Here is a 19,890-nt window from a genome sequence, read left to right on the forward strand (position 1 = left end):
GCGTTTTTGCGAATAACTGTGGACGCCTCCCTTTGCGATGCACCCTGGCGCAGACACCAAGTGCCGAAAGTTGGGCCTTAAATCGGTAACGCAGCGAAGACTGTAATTTTCACATATCGCTTGGGCTTTCGCACAAAAACCCGAAAATCCTGTCCAATGACTGGATATGGAGATAATGGCTGGTAGCATGTTAGAAAAAATATATGTGGCTAGATTTTACAAATTAGTGCTCCTGGAACAGGATTTCACGTGATGTCGATAAACTGTGAGAATTTTGATGATAGGTTGCAAACCCCACACGATTTTCCGTCCATTAAAAGCAGCACAACTGTACTGTGACATAACCATGGGAGTGACCCATGATTTCCTGATATGTGCTCCCAGGAGGTGTTTGTAAAATCAGCCTTATAACATGCACTACCATTGAAACCACAGTGTGCATATGACGCCCATGTGCTCATTCTGTGACTTAAAAAAAACAAGAATCCTGAACAGCCCTCTCCGCCAGTTCCTGCTGTATTATGAAATAGTATAAGGTGATTCTGTACACACTCTATAGTGCTAAAGAATCCTAGGTACCATTTCATTCTTTAAATGCTATTACTGATCCATCTGTTTGCCATTACTCCATAAGATCAATTCCTAATGTGAATGGGATTTCAATATGCACTTTTTATTATATTTCCCATTTCCCCCCAACCTCCAGCAACAGTATAATTTTCTCAAGGGAAGCTTTGAACAAATACTTGCCAAGCATTTTTCCCACTAATTTACTTGCATCCATTTCAGGCTGTGAGCAAGACTCAGAGTGGCAGTAATAACAGAAAAAAGCCCATAACTTTTTTCTACCAGTTTTACTTACTTGTTTACTCAAGTCTACTTTTTTCTTCAAATTATGTACCAGTGAAAACTTGACCCCATTAATATTTTTAACCAAATGTTCTAACAGTTGGGAATAATTAAACATTATTGAGAAGGAATCATTTGCAAAGTCGGTAGCATAGAAGTGGCAATTCACGCTCTTGTTCATGTCGTCCCAGGCAGCACAATACATTTGTGCTGGGACATTAAAATGATTTGCCCGTGTATCCATGCTACCCGTGCTATTCACTGGCTGCACATTTGTTTGGGGGTGGGGGGCAGGGGAGAGAGGGGTGGAAATCATAAAGAGAGCCAGGATCTCTTAAATGGGAAGTGCATTCTAGCTGCAGACAGCAGAGAACACTGGGAAGGAAAGAAATGCCCGCAAGACCTGCAAATTGAGTCTCCAGGTTCTCTGATGCTTTTGAAGCTGTGGTCCAGGCAGTGGACAGAAAGAGAGAGATCCAGCAGCCCCTTGGGGCAGAAAAATCTCTAGGCGATACTGCCTCCAGCAGTGGAAAGAGGTCTGCATACCCTTTTACCCAACAGCTGGCCATCACGGGCAGGGGGAGAGTCATGGCTGTGGCAACTGGCAACACTGGAGGAAACCTTGCACCAGGTTTCTTCACACCTTCTTCTCTTACCTCTCTTACTTCTATCTAACACTCTCTGAATGACAAACTGCAGCTGCTTTCTCCAATCACTTCTCTCTCCCTTTACATTAAAAGCTAACCCTGTCCCTCTTCATTTCTGGTGTTGAGGATGTGGAGATACATCATTCACTTCAGGAATAGGTGACCAGCTTCCCTGAAGATGCACCATCATTTCATCTCGCAAGCACCAATTCAGAGACTACACTATGTGTATTTTAGAGTCTAGGCTAGAGGACAGGTCATCATGTGTTGAATCAACGGGCACAAGTGTGCAAGTGCTAGGGCAGGGGGATAAGATGCCACAGATGCCTGCCAGCCAGAGGGCTAGATTGTATACTAACTCTTCTGCAGAGGACTCAGAGGCTGACTTAAGGGCCCAGGCTACAGAAGAAGCCTGATGTACATACACCAGATGTTACGTGAACCGAGCACCATGCTTGTGCATAATGTCGCAAAGCATGGAGGAGTCCAGCTCCAACTTTTGAAAATGGAGACCATTCTGTCCATCATGGAGTGAACTCGACAGTAGCCCTTACCATGATTGAGGCTCTGTTGACAATTCTGACAGTTTTCATGGCACCTAACACTGCTTCCATGTGACCAGTGTTGAAAGGGGCTTTGCGAGCATCACATCACTACTGCACTCTCTTCTTTGGCAAAGCCAGAGGAGTGATGAGGTACTATCCTAGAATAGTGCTCCCGACTCCATGGGAGAGACATCTGTCATGTTTGATAAATTTAATTTTTGTTCTGGATTTGGTGGTGTTTATATTTATAGTGAAATGAGGGCACGATCCATACGTTGGATTGAAGGAAGCCAATCCTTATTAGTGGTGATAAAGATTGTAGAACTGTTGGTGTATTGAGTTGAAGCGCTGTTCGATGTGTTGCTCTGAATGCTTTGGTAACTTGGGGCACTGGTGGGCGATGCCGTTCCTGGCCTTTCTCCTCTTCGTGCTTCTCCCCCCCCTGCAGTTCCTGCTGCCCAGGTGATGGCAAGGGCTGGTACTTCATGATCAGAAAGTTATGTATCATGCAGTAGATGACCACAAATCTGCATACACACTCAGGGCTGTACTACAAAGTTCTTCCAGAATGATTCAGGCAGCGGAAATGTTGCCTGCACATGCCAATTTCCTGCTCGATGATGATTCTGGTTGGAGGGAGTTGGATATGGCCCCTACGGCTAAAGGGATCAAGGGGTATGGAGAGAAAGCAGGAAAGGGGTACTGAGGGAATGATCAGCAATGAACTTATTGAATGGTAGTGCAGGCTCGAAGGGCCTACTCCTGCACCTATTTTCTATGTTTCTATGGTAGCTGCATGGCCCTTGTTGTAGGCCAGCTCTGCAGCTGTGCCCAGGTTCCTGACAGATGTCATAAGTCAAGTCTGAAGGGGTGGCCATTGTCATCCAGTAGCCAGCCTGTAACCGGACAGCCTATTGGAAAATAGGAGGCACCAATGGCTAGCTCAAGATAAATGAGTCATGACTGCTGCCAGGAAACCAGACATGCACCTGCATGATGCGCTGCCTGTGGTTGCAAACCAGCTGAGTGCTGAAGGAGTGGAATCTCTTTCTATTGAGAAAGATGCCAGACTGGTGAGGGAGAGCCTGCAAAGCAATGTGAGTGTAATCTGTGGTACCTTTACCATGGGAAATCCTGCAATGCATGCGACTTCTAGTAATCTCTCATCCTGCTTCACTCTGTCCATGGGGAAAGTAATGTAGCTGCTCTTCCTTCTATAGAGCCTCGGTGACCTCTCTGATACAGCAGTGCACTGCAAACTATGAGATATTGCTGATGTCACCTGCTGCAGCCTGGAAGAAGCCTGTTGTATAATAATTGTGCCACACTGACCTTGACAACCACAGGCAGTGCTGTCCATGCCCTGGTTTCAGTCTGGAGTCATAGTTCGGTGACAGCCTCCTTGGTGAAGCGGAGACACCTCCGAGCAGTTCATGTAGGAGAAGTACTCCTTGAAGACCCACTGTGGGTATGGCGTGTTGCTCAGTTGCCCTCTTCCTCCTCCTCCTCCTCCTTCTTCTTGTACCAGCTGCTCTCTTCTGCATTCCTTCCTGTGCCCCCTCATCCTTCTGCCCTAAAGACAGCCCTGGCTGCAGTACAACTGTTAAAAAGGCAGCCAAAAACAGTTGAGCACCTGCAAAAACTTCTTCTCAGCAGTCAGAATTATCGCAGTCAGAAAAAGGGCCAATAAAATCCCAATAGGTAACTAGCAGTCTAAATGGATAAACCAACAACAAACCTCTAAGTACTGAATGAGTCCTTTAAATAGTACTGATGAAGAGTCCTTCCTGCCAGTGAGCTTCATAAGTTACTGGGCAAGTTTATCATGTGGCAAGTCCGGCACTGGGGCATACCAATATCAGAAAAGCATCCTACGACAACAGTAGGACCCTAATTTGAATAATTTATTTGTTGTTTTAAATAGTATTAGCAAAATCCTGGACACTTCTGGCTCATTAGGATATTTAGACCCCAATTTGTTGTCTGAAAACAAGTGCACCACCATTTAATTTCTAGGCCTGTGCTTTTCTAAATATAACAATTGGCCATTGAAAAACGCTTAGAGAAATTTCAATAAAGCAATGGCACAATGGCACATAAGACAAGTCTAAAGGGGTGGCCATTGTCATCCTGTAGCCAATGGCACATGATGCGGGATTAACCCATGCCCATTGCTTCCCATGCAGTCAGCCTTCATGCTGCATTCGAATTAACATGAATGCTGCAAGCAGCCAGCTCCAACCATTGAGTGGCTGCAAGTCTCAGCAGGGAGCCCAAAATTGTAACAGGCTAGCAGCACTTAAAGGTAGCCTGCACCTCTTAAAGGGGAGATGCATTGTGGCTGGAGGAGAAGGTGGAAGTCATTCTGACGTAGAATAAGACTGAATAAGGGCACAACATGGCAGAGAGCCAGATTTTCTGAAACTGCACCACGAGCCTCAGCAACTGCTCAATGCACCACACCCCCATCACTCACCTACCAACAATCTCTATCAATCAGGATTCAGTTCTGACATTCATACTTTCACCTTACCCGCACACATTTAGCACTGCTGCATGCCTCACATCATATCTCATAGCTTGCACACACTGCAAATTATTCAACCTTGAAAGTCGCATCACCCAAACACATTGCAACACATTCACCGACATACTTCCCACTTGTTGGAACTTTTAAGGTTCCATAACCAGACATACCAATTAGGCAGCAGTCAGTATGGTTTGTGCAATGGATTAGATTTATTAAGCTTACAGCAATAGTATACTTGACAAAAAGTGACAGCTGACGAAAGCTCACAGGCCCAGGTCCCTGGAACTCCGGTGCACAGGTCAATGTTTTCTCAAATCTGTACGTTGTTACTCCAGCCATCTCTGTGCTAAGATATTCTTTGAGTATCGATGTTTTAACCAATTTCTTATCAAAAGTTTATTTGGCCAGTGTCCAAAAATGGTCTTCAACAAAATCACCTTATGTTACTTTAATTGGTTCTAATGGTTAAAATATCATTCTCACTCAAAACCGGAGCTAGCATGTGGCCACTCCTGTCTCCAGTAATTTTCCATCAATGCCTGCTTGTTCATGTTATCTTGTCTATAAATTCCTTCATCTCCTTGGAACCTGTCTTATTTATGCTGCTGTGTTCTAACTGTTAGGTTTGATTAGACCAACTCCAATTTCTACTTTGTTATTATAATATGTGACCTTGACTCGCAGCTCGTGTTAGTTTGTTATTTGAACCTAGTCAAAACTGAGTTCTGCGTACATTCAAGAAGCTTCTAATATTCCCATGCCCACAGAGAATCATGGGTAAGATTAATTTGGTCGATGACTACAAATTCAATATATATTTATGAATCTCTAATACTAGTCTTTCGTACACTCTTAATAGGACCTAACTGGCGGGGCGCCGTGGGGGTGGGGGCGGGGGGAGGGGGGGGGGAAGGTGAGGGTGGGGGGGGTAGGGGGCAGGGGGACTGGTGTGACTACATGTCCTTAACCCCATGGAGGAGACGGTCCTCGCCATCATTGGAGCGGCCATTGCTGAGGCCGTAGCCAGTGGCGGGCCTGAAAGCATAGAAGGTGACGGTACCTAATCCTCCTTCTCACATCCCACTTCCCCCTCATCACAATCCCTTCTGATTTACAAGCTTCAGATAGTGTAAGCATGAACCTCTTACTTCCTCCCCGCCCTCTCACGACATTTCTCCTTTCAGATCCCCAAGATCAGCAACCTGGTTAGGTAGTGGTGGGAGAGCAAGAAGCCAGTGATGGTTAAGAAATATCGTCACTCGATTTCACACTCGCAGCCACTAGCTCAGATACTGACACCCCTTGTAATTTAGAGGATAGATTGGAAATGGGATCTGCACGTGCTGAGACACCAGGCACAAGTGGCCTGCAGCCAGGGCAGGGGACAAGGTGCCAGCTCGCCGGAGGTCGACGTCACACTAGTTCTACTGTACAAGACTCAGATGAGGATTTCAATGGGGTAGGCTACAGAAGAAGACTGATGGGTATGCACAATAAAATACTTGGTACATTGGGAGGCCTGCCAGAAAGGTTGCATGCAATGTCAAGGTGCTTGGAGGAGTCTGGCACCAACATGGCACTGGGCTTTGGATAAAGCTTGGAGCCCATCCTTTCCAGCATGAAAGTGGTGGCCAACTCCATTAGCACACTTGTGGGCCCAACCATGATGCAACGTCTAATGGCAATGTCTCAGCTTCTATTGTAGCATAAGCAGAAGCCACCCAAGTGGTGCACTGGAAGCTCAGACATCTGTCATGCAATGTCAGCTTGCTACCACCCTGCCTCTGGATACCAGTTTTCAAAGGGGTTTGCAGGATGTCACAGCAGTCCAGCAATCTGTCCTCCAATAGATTACTAGGAATGCGGAGGCATCACCCCAGGGGAGTGGCAATGGCTCTGTGGAGCACAAACCTGCTGCCCTCTCTCAGGATGGCAACATTTGTCCTCCCATCAGTGCCACTCTGCCAGCCGCCTTGCTGTTGCCTGACAGCCAGCCAGCCTAGATTCCTGCCGCCCATGCCGAGATAGTGTAGTCCAAAGCCAGGCCTTCTAGGCCCAGAACTGCTTGAGGTCATCCTCCAAGGCCACCTGCAGTCTCCTCCACCATCAGCCATGCTTCAGCCATTGGGGTAGCACTGCATGAAGACAGGAACTAAGGGAATGCACAAGGGTGATTAGTTGATGTTTGTATGCAATATGGCATGATTTGATTAATAAACTTGGTTTGGAATGTTTGTTTTGTGGTGGCTTTTATTTTTGCATTGTGGCCAAGCGGACCTAATTATGGTCAGTGACAAAGTGAAGGTCGGGTGTGGAACTGTGGTTGCGTTTACTGGTATCGCAGTTGGATGAGTTGTTCACGGACAGAAAGAGGTTGTCTAAGTTGCCTCCTCCCTTCCTCTTACTGCTCCTCCTCCTCCTGCTCCTCAGCTGCTCGCCGTATAGCTGGTGGCAAGGGCTGTGTCCTCATGATGGTGAGATTGTGCAGCATGCAGCAGGTCACCATGAATCTTGACAAGCCCTCTGCCGAGTACTGCAGGGCTCCTCCAGAGAAGTCCAGGCAGCGGAAGCGTTGTTTCAGCATGCCAATGGTGTGCTCTTTAACAATTTGTGTGGCAGCATAGCTTTCGTTGTATGCCTGATGCCCACGTCTGCATGGGTTGCACACTGGAATCATGAGCCGTGTCGTCAATGGATAGCACTTGTCACCCAGTAGCCACCCTTTGGTTTGCCGTGGTAGCTCAAATGCAGATGGTACAGCAGACTGCCACAGAATGAAGGCATCATGAACCTGCATGATACATGCGTATAGTCCCACACCAGCTGGACGTTGAGGGAGTCGAATCCCTTTCAGTTGTGGTACATCTCAGAGTTGACATGCAGTGCTCGCAAAGCGACGTGCATGCAGTTAATGACACCCTACAACATGAGGAAGCCTGTAATCCTCGCGAAGCTGCATACTAGCTTTCTACTCTCTGGCAAGAGATAATGAAATGTAGTCAGCTCTCTTGGAATACAGCGCCTCAGTGATCTCCATTATGCAACAGTGGACAGCAAACTGAGAGATGTTGCAAATAGCTGAAGTTCCAGCTTGGAAGGAGCCCTATGCGTACAAGTTCACCGCCACGGTCACCTTCACAGCCACTGACAATGTGGTCCTCGCCCTACTGACGTTGCAGTGTGCTGCACCAGTTGGCAGATTTCAGTGAGGATGTCCTTAGTGAAATGCACACGTCTTACACTGTTCCTCTCTGAGGTTCAGGTAGGAGAATTTCTCCCTGAGCACCCTGGATGGATATGGCTTCCTGCTGAGAACCCTTCCACCCATCCTCCTCCTTCTTCTAGCAGTTTGTCCTGCTCTGTGTTGCCTCTCTTCATTCTCCCAGTCATCCTACATTCCAAGTGGAATCCCTATTACTGCAACCACATCTGGGAGTAGGTGGTTTGTGAAGAAGCCTTGAAGTCAAGACAAAGTCCTTCAACACCTGCCACATCACTCCCTGTACTCTTTTGAAACAACTATGGGAAGCACCAAGCGTGTTCAATCATAGCAACAGCCGGTAGAAATCAATCAGCAATTAACCTAAAAGTAGTTGATGATTTCTTTAAATAGCACTGGTGGGGTTGCGGGGGGAATGGGGTCCTTCCTGCTGCTGAACACGTGTTCAGCTGTGCGAGCTTAAGAGGCGATGTTAGCTAGAGTGTTGTGCTCCAAAATGGCAGTGCTGGTGTCAAATCAGTGTTGCATGCTGATTGACATTGCGATCTGCCTACGCTGTATACTTCCAGCGGACATTCACTGTACCTGCGCTAATGCCCTCATCTATATGGCATCCAGCGCGATCCAGAAGTATGCGTGTGCCTACCAGTTACCATTTTGCACCTGTATGAGCACCCATAGCGCGCAAAAAATGGGTGCTATGTGTAATGTATGCACCTGTGAGTATACTCACAGCTTTGTAGAACTGTTGCCTGCCTCTCTTCCGCGCGTACATCCGCGCCAGGGTGTCCTTGGAGATGGAGCACGCGGTGTACGCTCGCGGCCTTCTGCGAGAGGTGGGCGCCGGAGGGACTGGAATGCATTATCACCCCCGGCAACCAAATTTTAATTTGATTTTATGTTTTAAAGTTTAATTTGTTTTAATTGCCGGGTTTTTAGTGTTCCCCTCCCCTTTTATAGGGGGCACTTGAAAAAAAAAATGATTTTAGTGCCCAAAAAAAAACAAAAGAAAAAAATACAAAAAACCCCCCCCCAAAAAATACAAAAAAGGGCCTTGAAAAATGTTTGGACTGTCCCCCAGATCGGGGGGCACTTGATTTAATGTCTACTTTTCTCCCCAAAAAGAGTTGTAGAACTGTTGCCTGCCTCTCTTCCATGCGTACATCTGCGCCAGGGTGTCCTTGGAGATGGAGCACGCGGTGTCCACCGGTACGCACGCGGCCTTCCACAAGAGGTGGGTGCCGGAGGGACTGGAGTACATCATTACCCCCGGCAACCAAATTTTAATTTGATTTTATATGTTTTAAAGTTTAATTTGCTTTAATTGTCGGATTTTTAGTGGCCACCCCTCCCCTTTTATAGGGGCACTTGTAAAATATATGGTTTTAATGCCCCAAAAAAAATCACAAAAAAAAAACATTTATTAAAAAAAGGGCCAGTTAAGTGTCTGGAGTGTCCCCCAGATCGGGGGGCACTTGATCTAATGTTTCTTTTGTCGCCCCCCCCCCAAAAGAGTTGTACAACTGTGGCGTTGAGAGTGGCTTAGCCAGTCACGTGATGTTCACAAGACTCAATAAAGCCCCAGTCAGTTGAGGCTAGGTAATCCACGATGAGGTATGGAATTGTGAGCCGAGTGAATAAACTGGTAATGTGTAGTTTGATTGTTAAACCTTTGTTAATGAACCAACTAATGCTTAATAGCAATGTGTTGCTATGAATTCTTAAGCAAAGAACCCATGAAGCAAATACATTACACTATAGATCCTAATTTTGCATGTGATATGCGTCCGGCTGGCATATGACAACAGTTGACAAGCTAAACTTTAAGATAGACTTCAAGCTTAAAAGCTAAGTTAATAATTTTGTTTATTTCAGAGAAATGGAGAAGCTATATTAATTTAACACCTTGAGCCGACACATTTTCAGAATCGCTCAAAGTACTTCATGTGCTCTAAATTGTTATGTAGGCAAATATGAGGGCCAATTCCACAGTGAGTAGGATGACCAGTTATTGATAGTGTTGGTCGAGCAAGGAAAGTTAGCTAGGGTTATAGAAGAAATACTTGATTCTGGCAAATATAATCATGTTAAATCATCCAAAATTTCAAGCAACTTTATTAAGTAACTGTTCATCTTTATGCTCAAATTGCCACAAACTACTTATTAACTTTACAATTGTCTGAAATGTGCCAGAAATAACAAAGCCTGTCAAATTAAAATTGGCATATTTTTCTAGACTTTTACATTGATTATACATTTAAGTTTAAAAGAATATCTGCAAAAGATAGCATTGGATTGCCTTGTGGAAGATGAATATATGTTTCTCTTTCTGAATTCTGTGCTAAATTTACTTCTCATTTAACATACTCAATTTTCACTGCAGCATGTGAAGAAATTCTATGGTTACCTGATTCAAATGAAATCTCTGATTTATTAATGAGTTGCTTACAGAAACCATAGAGTTCAAACAACAAAATAGCTCCTTCAAGATGCTTGAGTTTTGGATGACTCATTTGCTTCAATCTGTTATATATAACTGTTTATATATAGTATTACATCTGATGTACATCTGACCTAGACGTGTCTAACTTGCACCTTGTTGGCGAAAATGTTGTATTTAGAAAAACAGCAACAAACCACAAGTGAACTGTCTTTAAAAAACATATGAAGAAAATAGAAAGCAAATCAGTCAGTCATTTCCAGATGGTTTCTTGCAACTTTCTGTAGGGATTAACAAGAGTTGTCTATCTAGAGAAACCTTCCTCCAGAACAGAAACTAAGCTCTAACTGATCTTAAATTTGCCTTTCCCAAAGGGAATAACTGAACCTTAAACAGGCAGGCCAGGTTAGCAGCCACATGTCAAAACCATGCCCCGGAATACAGGAACACAAAATAATGGAGCCATAACATCTACAGCTATTTAAATAACATCTGTATGAACTCAGGACATAGCTTATCAAATGTTAGTGTTAGAGATACAAACCTACATTTCAGCAGAAGAATAATTTGCTTCTGCCGATCTTCCACTGACATTACAGTAAGAGATCGGAAGAATCCCCACAGAAATTCCAGGCATTTTTTGTTTATACATGGTATGATGTTCCTGTCCTTATATAATATTCTCTGACACACACAATTTTACTTGTTCATTTGTTCAGCCTATGAGAAAGTTAAAATCATTCGTATTAACTTTTTATTGTATTGCAGAGCCATTTTGATTTTTTTTAAATTGAGGGTACCTGAATGGCCTTCACCCAATGGGAAAAGAGTGACCGTGAGCTGAAAATGGTAGTGTATCATTTGCTGGCCAATTCCCACCTCCTGTATGGGGTATGGCCAGTGCTATTTTCTTGAACACCTTCAGCAGGGCAACCCAGGCACCTGTTTCAGGCAGGAGCCTATTTGAAATAGATAAATAAGGGTCCTACAGTGGTTGTATGACACCAATACAAGTGTAAGGTTCCAATGGGTGGTGCATGCCCAAGCATACCCCACCCATTGGTGGCAGCAATTGAGCACGCTAACTAGGGGTCCAAAATTGTGTATCGCCCCGTTTGGGGGCGGTAACCTTGGCGAGATTGTCTATCTAGAGAAACCTCCCTTGGCCTGGCGCAGAAGTCCCGCCCCAGAAGTGAAATTGTGGTTACTGGCCTCGAGAAGTAGTGGAGCTCAGTATCGAGTACTCCACTTCCTCTTCAGGGGCGGTACTAGGCGGTAAGCGGGCGAATGTTGCAACACTATGCGGCATCTCCGCATTGCACTGACACGAGCACAGGGCTCTCCCCTTCCGTTAAAGGGGAGGACACGCTGCGAGCTCTGCAGTGGGGATGCGGGGTGCCGTGGTCGCAGCCTGACACAGAAGCGGAGTGCCGGACTGCACCATCATGGCACAGACCCCGCAAAAAAAATTATGGAAGGCCAGACCAGTAAGTCGGCCGAGAGGACAAAATTGCGTCACGCGGCTCCCCTTTAAATTTCACCCCGCGAGCGGAGTGCGGCCCGGTTCACAACATGTGAGGCTGACGCTGACATCACCTATGGTGGCCTCACTTGGCGCTGCCCAATTTCTACCGCAGGGTGAAAACAGAGTTGCCGAGGTGAAAACAGGGCACTGCGCACAGCGATGACATTGTCACAGGAGGCGCAGCATCCCGGGGCACTACCATCAGGAGCGGGGCATTACCGGTTTTACGCTTCCACTAACTCCCAGGCAATTTTACGGGAGCCGGTAGCGCCCTGACACCCCCACCCAGGGCGAGAAATCATTTGCGACCTTTTAGTGCCCTAACAGGAGTCGAAAATCGTATAAATTTCTCCACCTCGGGGTATTTAAGGGGATTGCTGTAGGCTGCTCAGATAAAAGGGTATGTTTTGAGGCTTTTAAAAAATATTTTTGTGGGGCCAGGAGGAGCATTCCACAAAAATCTTCTGACCCTACCTAGGAGAAGATTTCTGACTTGGCACAATGATGGAGCTGCCAGAATTCCCGCTCACCTTGACCAGCGAGCTACTGATCAACTACAACAGCTTGCATCTATATAGTGCCTTTAACATGGTAAAAATGTCCCAAGACATCTCACAGGAGCGTAATCAATGTCCAAAGTACACTCGCAGCTTGCTGGGATTATGGAAATGAGGCCCAGACCTCAAAATGGCCGAGGCCACTCCAAAAGGTCATTGAGTGGGCGGTGCGAGCTGCGAATTTAACAGGATTATTTTCAAAGTATTGTTAAAAAAAAATTCCTTATTTGAAAATGGAATGTCTTTTTTGTTTCTTAGTCTTTTTCAGTTATTATTTGTAGTTGTTGAAACTTCTGCACTGAAGAATATCAATAACAAGACAGAACACGAGTGCTTTGGAAAGTACAAGCAAACACTGAATGTCAAACTTTGAGTAATAGCAAGACAGTAACCTACTATTTAAAGGGAAATACTGAATCCCATCATTCATAGAACTTGCTAAGACTTGCAATATATTATTTTGTAACTTTAAAAATATGAACTTCTGTTCACATGAACTAAAATTATTCTTAGATATTAAAAACTTTCAGTAGGAAAAGTTAGCTAACAAAACTTAAGTCTATTTCAAATTATACTAGCGACATTAAGCATAGTGTAAAAATCTGCTCAAACACTTTACAAATACTTTCAACATTATTCGAAAATAATACTTGGATTCAAACCTGGTCGCAGCTGTAAAGAGACTTTGCCAGGAGCCAGTTGAGAACTTCGTTGTTCTTCTACCATTACTTTTTTGACTTCAAGAAATTCAATGAAATCTGAATTGCAGCCTTTTTGAATTAAATTTGTGATCAAGTCACACCTCTTATAATGCAGTGATTCATCTGGAAAATACTAATGTACAGAATATTTATATATTGTAAATGCAGTACAATTGAAAGCCCAAGATGAATCATAACTTACTGTCAAATCCACATAAATGGTCACCTGTCTTTTTTGTTTGTTTATTCACTAATCCAATTTCACTAACTTCACTAATCCAGTATCACTAACTTCACTAATCCAACTTCACTAACTTCACTAATCCAATATCACTAACTTCAATGAATAATGTTGAAAAAGAAGTCAACACAACAATTTGCATTTATATACGCATTTAACATAGTAAAACGTCCCACGGTGCAATTATCAAACACAATTTGACATTGAGCCTCATAAGGAGATGTTGGGTGTGCAACCAAAAGCTTGATCAAAGAGGTAAGCTTTAAAGAGCCTCTTAAAGGAGGTGGGAAGGTTTCGGGAAAGAATTCCAGAGTTTAGGGCCAGGGCAACTGAAGGCACAGCCGCCAATGGTGGAGCGAAGAAAATAGGGGATGCGCAAGAGACAAGAATTGGAGGAGTGCCAAGATCTCAGAGGATTGTAAGGCTGGAAGAGGTTGCAGAGATAGGGAGGGGCGAGGCCATAGAGGGATTGGAAAACAAGGATGAGAATTTCAAAATCAAGGCGTTGCTGGACTGGGAGCCAATGTCGGCAGCAAGCACAGGGGTGATGGGTGAACATGACTTGGTGCGAGTTAGGATCCGAGCAGCAATGTATTGGATGAGCGGACTTTTATGATGGGTGCAAGATGGGCGACCAGCCAGGAGCGTATTGGAAGTCGAGTCCACAAAGACTTGGATGAGGGTTTCAGCAGCAGATGAGCTGAGGCACGGGCGGGGCCACGAGATGTTACCAATCTTGCTGATTGAGATGATATACAGTAGAAGAGCCGCTCTAGGTCAAAGGTTGCAAACAATCTGGTTCTGCCTCAAACAGTGACCAGGGAGAAGGATGGAGTCAGTGGCTAGGGAATGGGTTTGTGGTGGGGACCAAAGACAATGGCCGTGAAATTGGGAGGCTCAGCGCCAGCCGTTATGGCTGATTTTCCTGAAAAAATAACATCCTCCTCGCTTCCAGTGCGAAAGTGGTGGCTGTCATTTTGGGCAGGTCAGCACTGCTGTCATCGTCTGTGCTCATTGCCCACATTTAAATGATGCAGATTATGACATCAATCAGCCTGCAATGGCTGAATTGACTCACAATCTGTGATTTTCAACGTCGCCGCTCTTGATACCGCCCTCTCCAAACCACGCACAGAAGAACATACATGCAACACTACAACAGAATCGCTGCCAGTGCTTTTTAAAGGGACACACACATCTTTCAGGTAAGTTTAGATTTTTGCTTTTTGAATTTTTTTTTTTACATTTTATTGGAGTAGTGGCTTGGTGTTGTACATTTAAAAAGTTGTTAAAGTGTGCCAGACATGCTGCTGGACATTTGCAAGGCTTGGGCCCTTAAAAGAAGGCCTCTGAGAAGACCATTTGCTCGCAGTCCTGCAAGCTCTAGTTACAATCCCCGTTAGGCTGCAGCATCACATGGCAATGAAGCAGAGGCAGCAAAGAGGACAAGCTGCTTGCAAAGGGAGGAGGAAGCAGCAGAGGTGGAAGCAGAAAAAGGAGGCAACCCGGACAGCCCCTTTCTAGCCGGGATATCTAGGAGCAAATCATCGGCCTGTGAACGTTTGTCCCATACCCTACCTTCCCTCTATTACTGACCATCAGAGTGTCCTCTTGCGACAATGCTGAAATAAAAGCCACCACAAAGCAGACTTTTTAAATTCAACTTTATCCAAGCATGCATCCAATATTACATTAAAAAATTAACTAACCACCCTTCTGCATTCTATTAGTGACTGTCTTGTGTGTGCCTTTGCCTATCCTTATGATATTACACAGTACTACCCCAGTGTTGCAGCATGGCTGGTGGAAGATAGCTGACTTTCAGTGGGGGATACTGCAAGTGGCCTTGCTGGTTGACCTTGAGGAGCTGGTGACTGGGAGTGTGAAATCGAATGACGTTTCTTCTTCCTCTTCATCACTATCATCTCCCTCCTCTTGGTCAACCATTGGCTGGGCAGATTGGATTTCTTGGGTGTGTGAAATGAGGAAGGCACAAGGGTAGGGTTGTGGTGAGGGCAGGGGGCTAAAGCAAGCGGTGCATGCTTACAACATGTGCAGCTTGTAAATCAGAAGAGATTGTGGGATGAGGGGGAAATGGGATGTGAAAAGGAGAATAACGCATCAGGATACCGGCATCTTGTATTCTTTCAGCCCCACCACTGGCCAAGGGCTCAGCCGTGCCCCTGCCAAGAATGGGCAGCACTGTCTCCTCCAAGGGGGTGAGGTGAAGCTAGGAATTTGAGGTGTGCCTTGTGTTTGGTAGAGATTGTTGGTAGGTGAGTGATGGGGGGGTGGTCGTGCATTGAGCAGTGTGTGAGGCTATTGGTGCAGTTGGTAGGAGATGGCTTTTGCAGATGCATTCACTGACCTTGACCACTCATCTAAGGTCATGAATCTTCTTTGGGTACTGGAGCCAGGTCCTGGGGGGCGACAATGCTGGCAGTGACCGCCTCGGTGATCTGGTCCAACAAATTTCTTTCGGGAGGGCTTCCTGGCCCCCTGTGGGTAGAGAACTTCTCTTCCAGTGTTGACCCCCTGCACAAAGCTGGAGTGCTTTGTCCGCAACCCTGGGTTCCCTTTTTCTGCCTGTTGAGCCATTTGTGTTAGTGCTGAAGTACTTTTAGCATTTTTATGTGTAGAAGGCAGTTCAGCTTTAAGAGCTGCAGACTGCTTAGTGCTGACGGATTTTAATTTTTTTTCAGAAGACAGTTCAGCTTTGAGAGTTGCCTTGAACAAGAGCACACGAGCTTTAAGTAAAGTTAGCCTCGCTCCAGTGACGCGAACTTGGGCCCCCTGCTGAACACACAGCCTGTCAGCAGTGCATTAGTCGCTACGCTGTGCGCTCCTATCATGTTAGTTAGCAGGCAGCACCAAATTGACGTGCTGCCTGCGCTTTCTGAATAGGTGCAGGCATATCTCGCATTGCGGTGCCCGCGCCCATTTTCGAGCCTTATCAAATTTCATCCCCAATGGTTTCGGTCTTCCAAATATTTAATTGGAGGAAATTTCTGCTTATCCGCTATTGGATGTCAGATAAGCAGCGCGACAAATCAGGGCCAGTCGAGGGGCTGAGTGAGGTGGTGGTGAGGTGACCTGGGTGTCGTCAGTGTACATGTGGAATATAAGATTGAAGTCAATATGAAATAATACAGAATAACCATTTAATATGAAACCTCAGTGTAACAGAACTGCTTTACTATACAATGCTAATTACTGTTAAAGTATACAGCTTACATAACAATGAATATCCAATTGCTTCATTTCTTACATCTTCTTAGTGATAAACCTTATTGAACTTGAATTTGTGATTATTTTCACACTGGATCATGATTTTTGCATCCTTAATCTGGATTGATATTTCTACGGACTAGGAAATGTATTGTAGAAATCTTGCATGAAGAACAATACATGAACAATCAAATCACCTTTTGAAAACACCATCCACATTCAGGACCCAGGAGCAGGCATTCGGTGCAACGGCTCGTTTTTTCAGCAGTGCATTTGTTCCTAACTGCAATGTTAAAAATTGCAAGCAATTAAAATGTTGCATTTCATTTAATTAACCCAAGATGTTTTGATTAACACTGACTACGCAATTTATTGGAATGTACGTTCATTCAATGTGGATACAGAGTTAAAACATAGCAGCCCTTAACCACAAATCTTGAAATAAAAACTGCAACAAATGACATGCACACACGTTAGGTCAGGCGTACACTCACCACCACCTGTCTTGCTTGCTGTAACTGCGATGGCCAAAATGTGCAGGAGGCTGAGCAGTACCTTGGCCGGGGAGTGCCGGGGGGAGCCGCGGGCGGTGACAAACGCGCGCTGCTCCATGGCGTGAGGCGGTGCCCGGGCAAAGGGGGCGACAGGGGCGCCGGGCTGCGGAGAGGCACACACCGGCCGCAGGGTGAAGCATCCCCAGAGCAGCGGGCGCTGCCAGCACAAGCCGCGCTCCGACCGAGCTCTCCTCTCTTTCTCTCTCTCAGTGTATTGTGCACTCAGCCCTGGAAATCCCTTTCATCACCCACTCATTCACCGAGAAGCCTATCGTAAGTCGAGGGAAGTCTGAAGGAGCGCAAACTACTCCCCCAGCAGCCTAAACCACACGCTCTCTAGTCCCTCCTAGAAGTTTCTCACACGGAGGACAGAGAAACAACGTTTATTTTTTTTTCAAAAGACACAGAAGTGAATTTAAAATGTAAAGTTGTAACAGCAGACTGGGAGAACGCCCCCCGCGATGTACAACGGGCAGAGCGCGCTTCTCTAAACATGTTCACTCAGCCTTTCGGACTCTCTGAAGCCCAATTCACTGTTGCCACAGAAACGCAGTCTGTGCTCGACAACAAGCCAGTCTCCTTAAAGGTGCAAAGGACTCTCCACCCCCACCCCATTCAATCACCTTAATACATTGAAGGTCCACCTTGATCAGTCTCTTTCACCATCACTATTCGATTCGGTCTTTTAAAAAACAAATTTCTGGGCAACTCAGATACATTCTCCTTCAAATAGAAACTGGATCATTTACCTTTCAGCACAGCAATCGTCATTTGAGAGGCAATGCGCCCTGCCGTAAGTCACATGTTCACCATTGTGGATAAAAGGAGCATGAGAGCCGGGTTTTGACTGTATGGTTCCTGTGGAGAAAAAACACACGCATAAACCTGGATCCAATTGCCATGATTCGTTGGGACTGGTTTCCCAAATCAAGAAAAACATTTCTTGAAAAATTGGAATAAAGTATATCATTTGGCCCATCAAGTCCATTCCTTTCACTATCATGGACCAACGCTCTTTCCCCAATCACCATGCCAATCTATTAGTATCTTCATTATCCTCAAAGAGGGGGCAGAATTCCTGAAATATGTGCAAGTAGACGTACTTGATCAATGTCTTTCCAGCCTAATGAGGAATCTGGCAGTGCTGGATCTAATTCTTGGGAATAAAGTGAGGCAAGTGAGCATGTTTCAGTGGGTGAGCATTTAGGAAACAGTGATCACAATATCATTAGGTTTAGAGTAGTTATGGAAAAGGAAAAGGAACAATCAAATTTGAAAAAACTCAACTGGAGGAGGGCTAATTTCAGTGAGTTGAAAAAGGATCTGTTCCAGGTGGATTGGACTCAAACATTGGCAGGTAAAACAATAAATGGGAGGCCTTCAAAGAGGAGATAGTTCGGGTATATAATAAAAACATTCCTACGAGAGGGAAAGGAAGGGCATCCAAAGCTGGAGTTCCCTGAATGACTAAAGATATAGAGATTAACATGAAAAAGAAAAAGTGTGCTTAGGATAAGGCCGTGCTTATTTGTACTAAATGGCTACCATGCTCCACCCTTTGTCTATGATTGGTCACGTTGGAGGATAAGCCACACCCTGAAGTTTCACAGGAATGTGTAACTGGAACTGCCCATCCCAAAGTCTCAGTGACTTTGTAAAGTGTAACTCGATCCACTTTGACTTCCTGAAGTGACAGAGGACAGAGCTCTCCAGAAGACAGCAACGGCCAGCCAAAGTGCCTTAACCCAGTCCAAGTGCATGCTTCCCCCAGCCGAAGTGCCTTACCCCAGCGCAAGTGCATCCACCCCCACCCCCGCTCCACCCCACCCCACCATAGATGGAGTAGGCATAGTGTATGGATTGTTAATAGATTTATTAGGTATGAAGTGAATAGTGACAGTGTCATGACTTTTGGATATCATCCACTCCAACGATGTCTCTTTTAGCGGGTTGGAAGAAAGTGATTCATCTTCCCTAAGTTCCCTCTCTCCCCTCTGATCCCCCCCCCCCGCCCCCCCAGCCTCTCTCTCTTCCAATCTCTCTCTCTCTCCTCCAGCCTCTCTCTTACTCTCGCCCTAGCCTCTCTCTCACTCCCCCCAGTCATTCTCACTCTCCCCCTTGTCTTCTCTCCAGTCTCTCTCTCTCTCCCCCCAGTTTCTCTCTCTCTCCCCCCAGTCTCTCTCTCTCCCCCAATCTCTCTCTCAGTCTTAGCCCCCCGCTGCTTCTCTGCTCACCGCCGCCTCTCTCAGCCCCAGATACGCCACTCTCGGCCCCAGGCCCGTCGCTGTCAGACCCAGGCCGATGGGGGGGCAGGGGAGGGGGGTGCGGGCCAGGGCCTGAGCGGGCAAAGAGAGTTGGGGCCTCAGGTTCTGCTTCTCAGCATCACGTGGAGGGAATGTTTGGGGCCGGAAAGGCAGTGGGGAGTGGAGCTTGACAGGGGGCGAGGTTTGACAGATGTATATCTGTCTGTCAAGCAGACCCAGGTCTGTCAAAAAAAGTGCAGCACAAATAGTTACACTGTTCGGATAAATGTCAGGTTCATAATTCAGTAGAGAACCAAGCAGAATACAGAAAGTACAGAGGAGAACTGTAAAAGGAAATAAAAAGGACAAAGAAAGGATGAGAATAGATTTGCGGGTAACATTACAGGGAACCTATAAAAGTATTTTATAAACATATAAATAGTCAAAGGGTGGACGGGCTGATTAGGGACCAAAAAGGAGATCATCTTGTGGAGGCAGAGGGAATGACTGAAATACTAAATGAGTGCTTTGCATCAGTCTTGACTAAAGAATATTACAGTAAAGGAGAGGTAGTTGATCAATTGGAAAGGATAAAAATAGATAGAGAGAA

At 45.6% G+C, this 19,890-nt stretch overlaps 1 protein-coding gene across 1 annotated transcript in view; it reads right to left on the reverse strand.

The window, feature by feature from the left end:
- itgb8 (integrin, beta 8) overlaps window positions 1-17,493 on the reverse strand; it is a 129,484-nt gene extending 111,991 nt beyond the window's left edge. Inside the window, exons 1-3 of the mRNA XM_070880990.1 lie at window positions 16,978-17,493; window positions 16,681-16,766; window positions 12,976-13,147 (exon numbers count right to left, since the gene is read on the reverse strand). Of these exons, the coding sequence (XP_070737091.1) occupies window positions 12,976-13,147; window positions 16,681-16,766; window positions 16,978-17,095 (376 nt within the window). The 5' untranslated portion in view covers window positions 17,096-17,493. The remainder of the gene's footprint in view (window positions 1-12,975; window positions 13,148-16,680; window positions 16,767-16,977) is intronic.
- Window positions 17,494-19,890: the final 2,397 nt, after the last annotated feature.

The sequence above is a fragment of the Pristiophorus japonicus genome, chromosome 5 (genome assembly GCF_044704955.1).
Source record: "Pristiophorus japonicus isolate sPriJap1 chromosome 5, sPriJap1.hap1, whole genome shotgun sequence".
Classification (NCBI taxonomy): Eukaryota; Metazoa; Chordata; class Chondrichthyes; family Pristiophoridae; genus Pristiophorus; species Pristiophorus japonicus.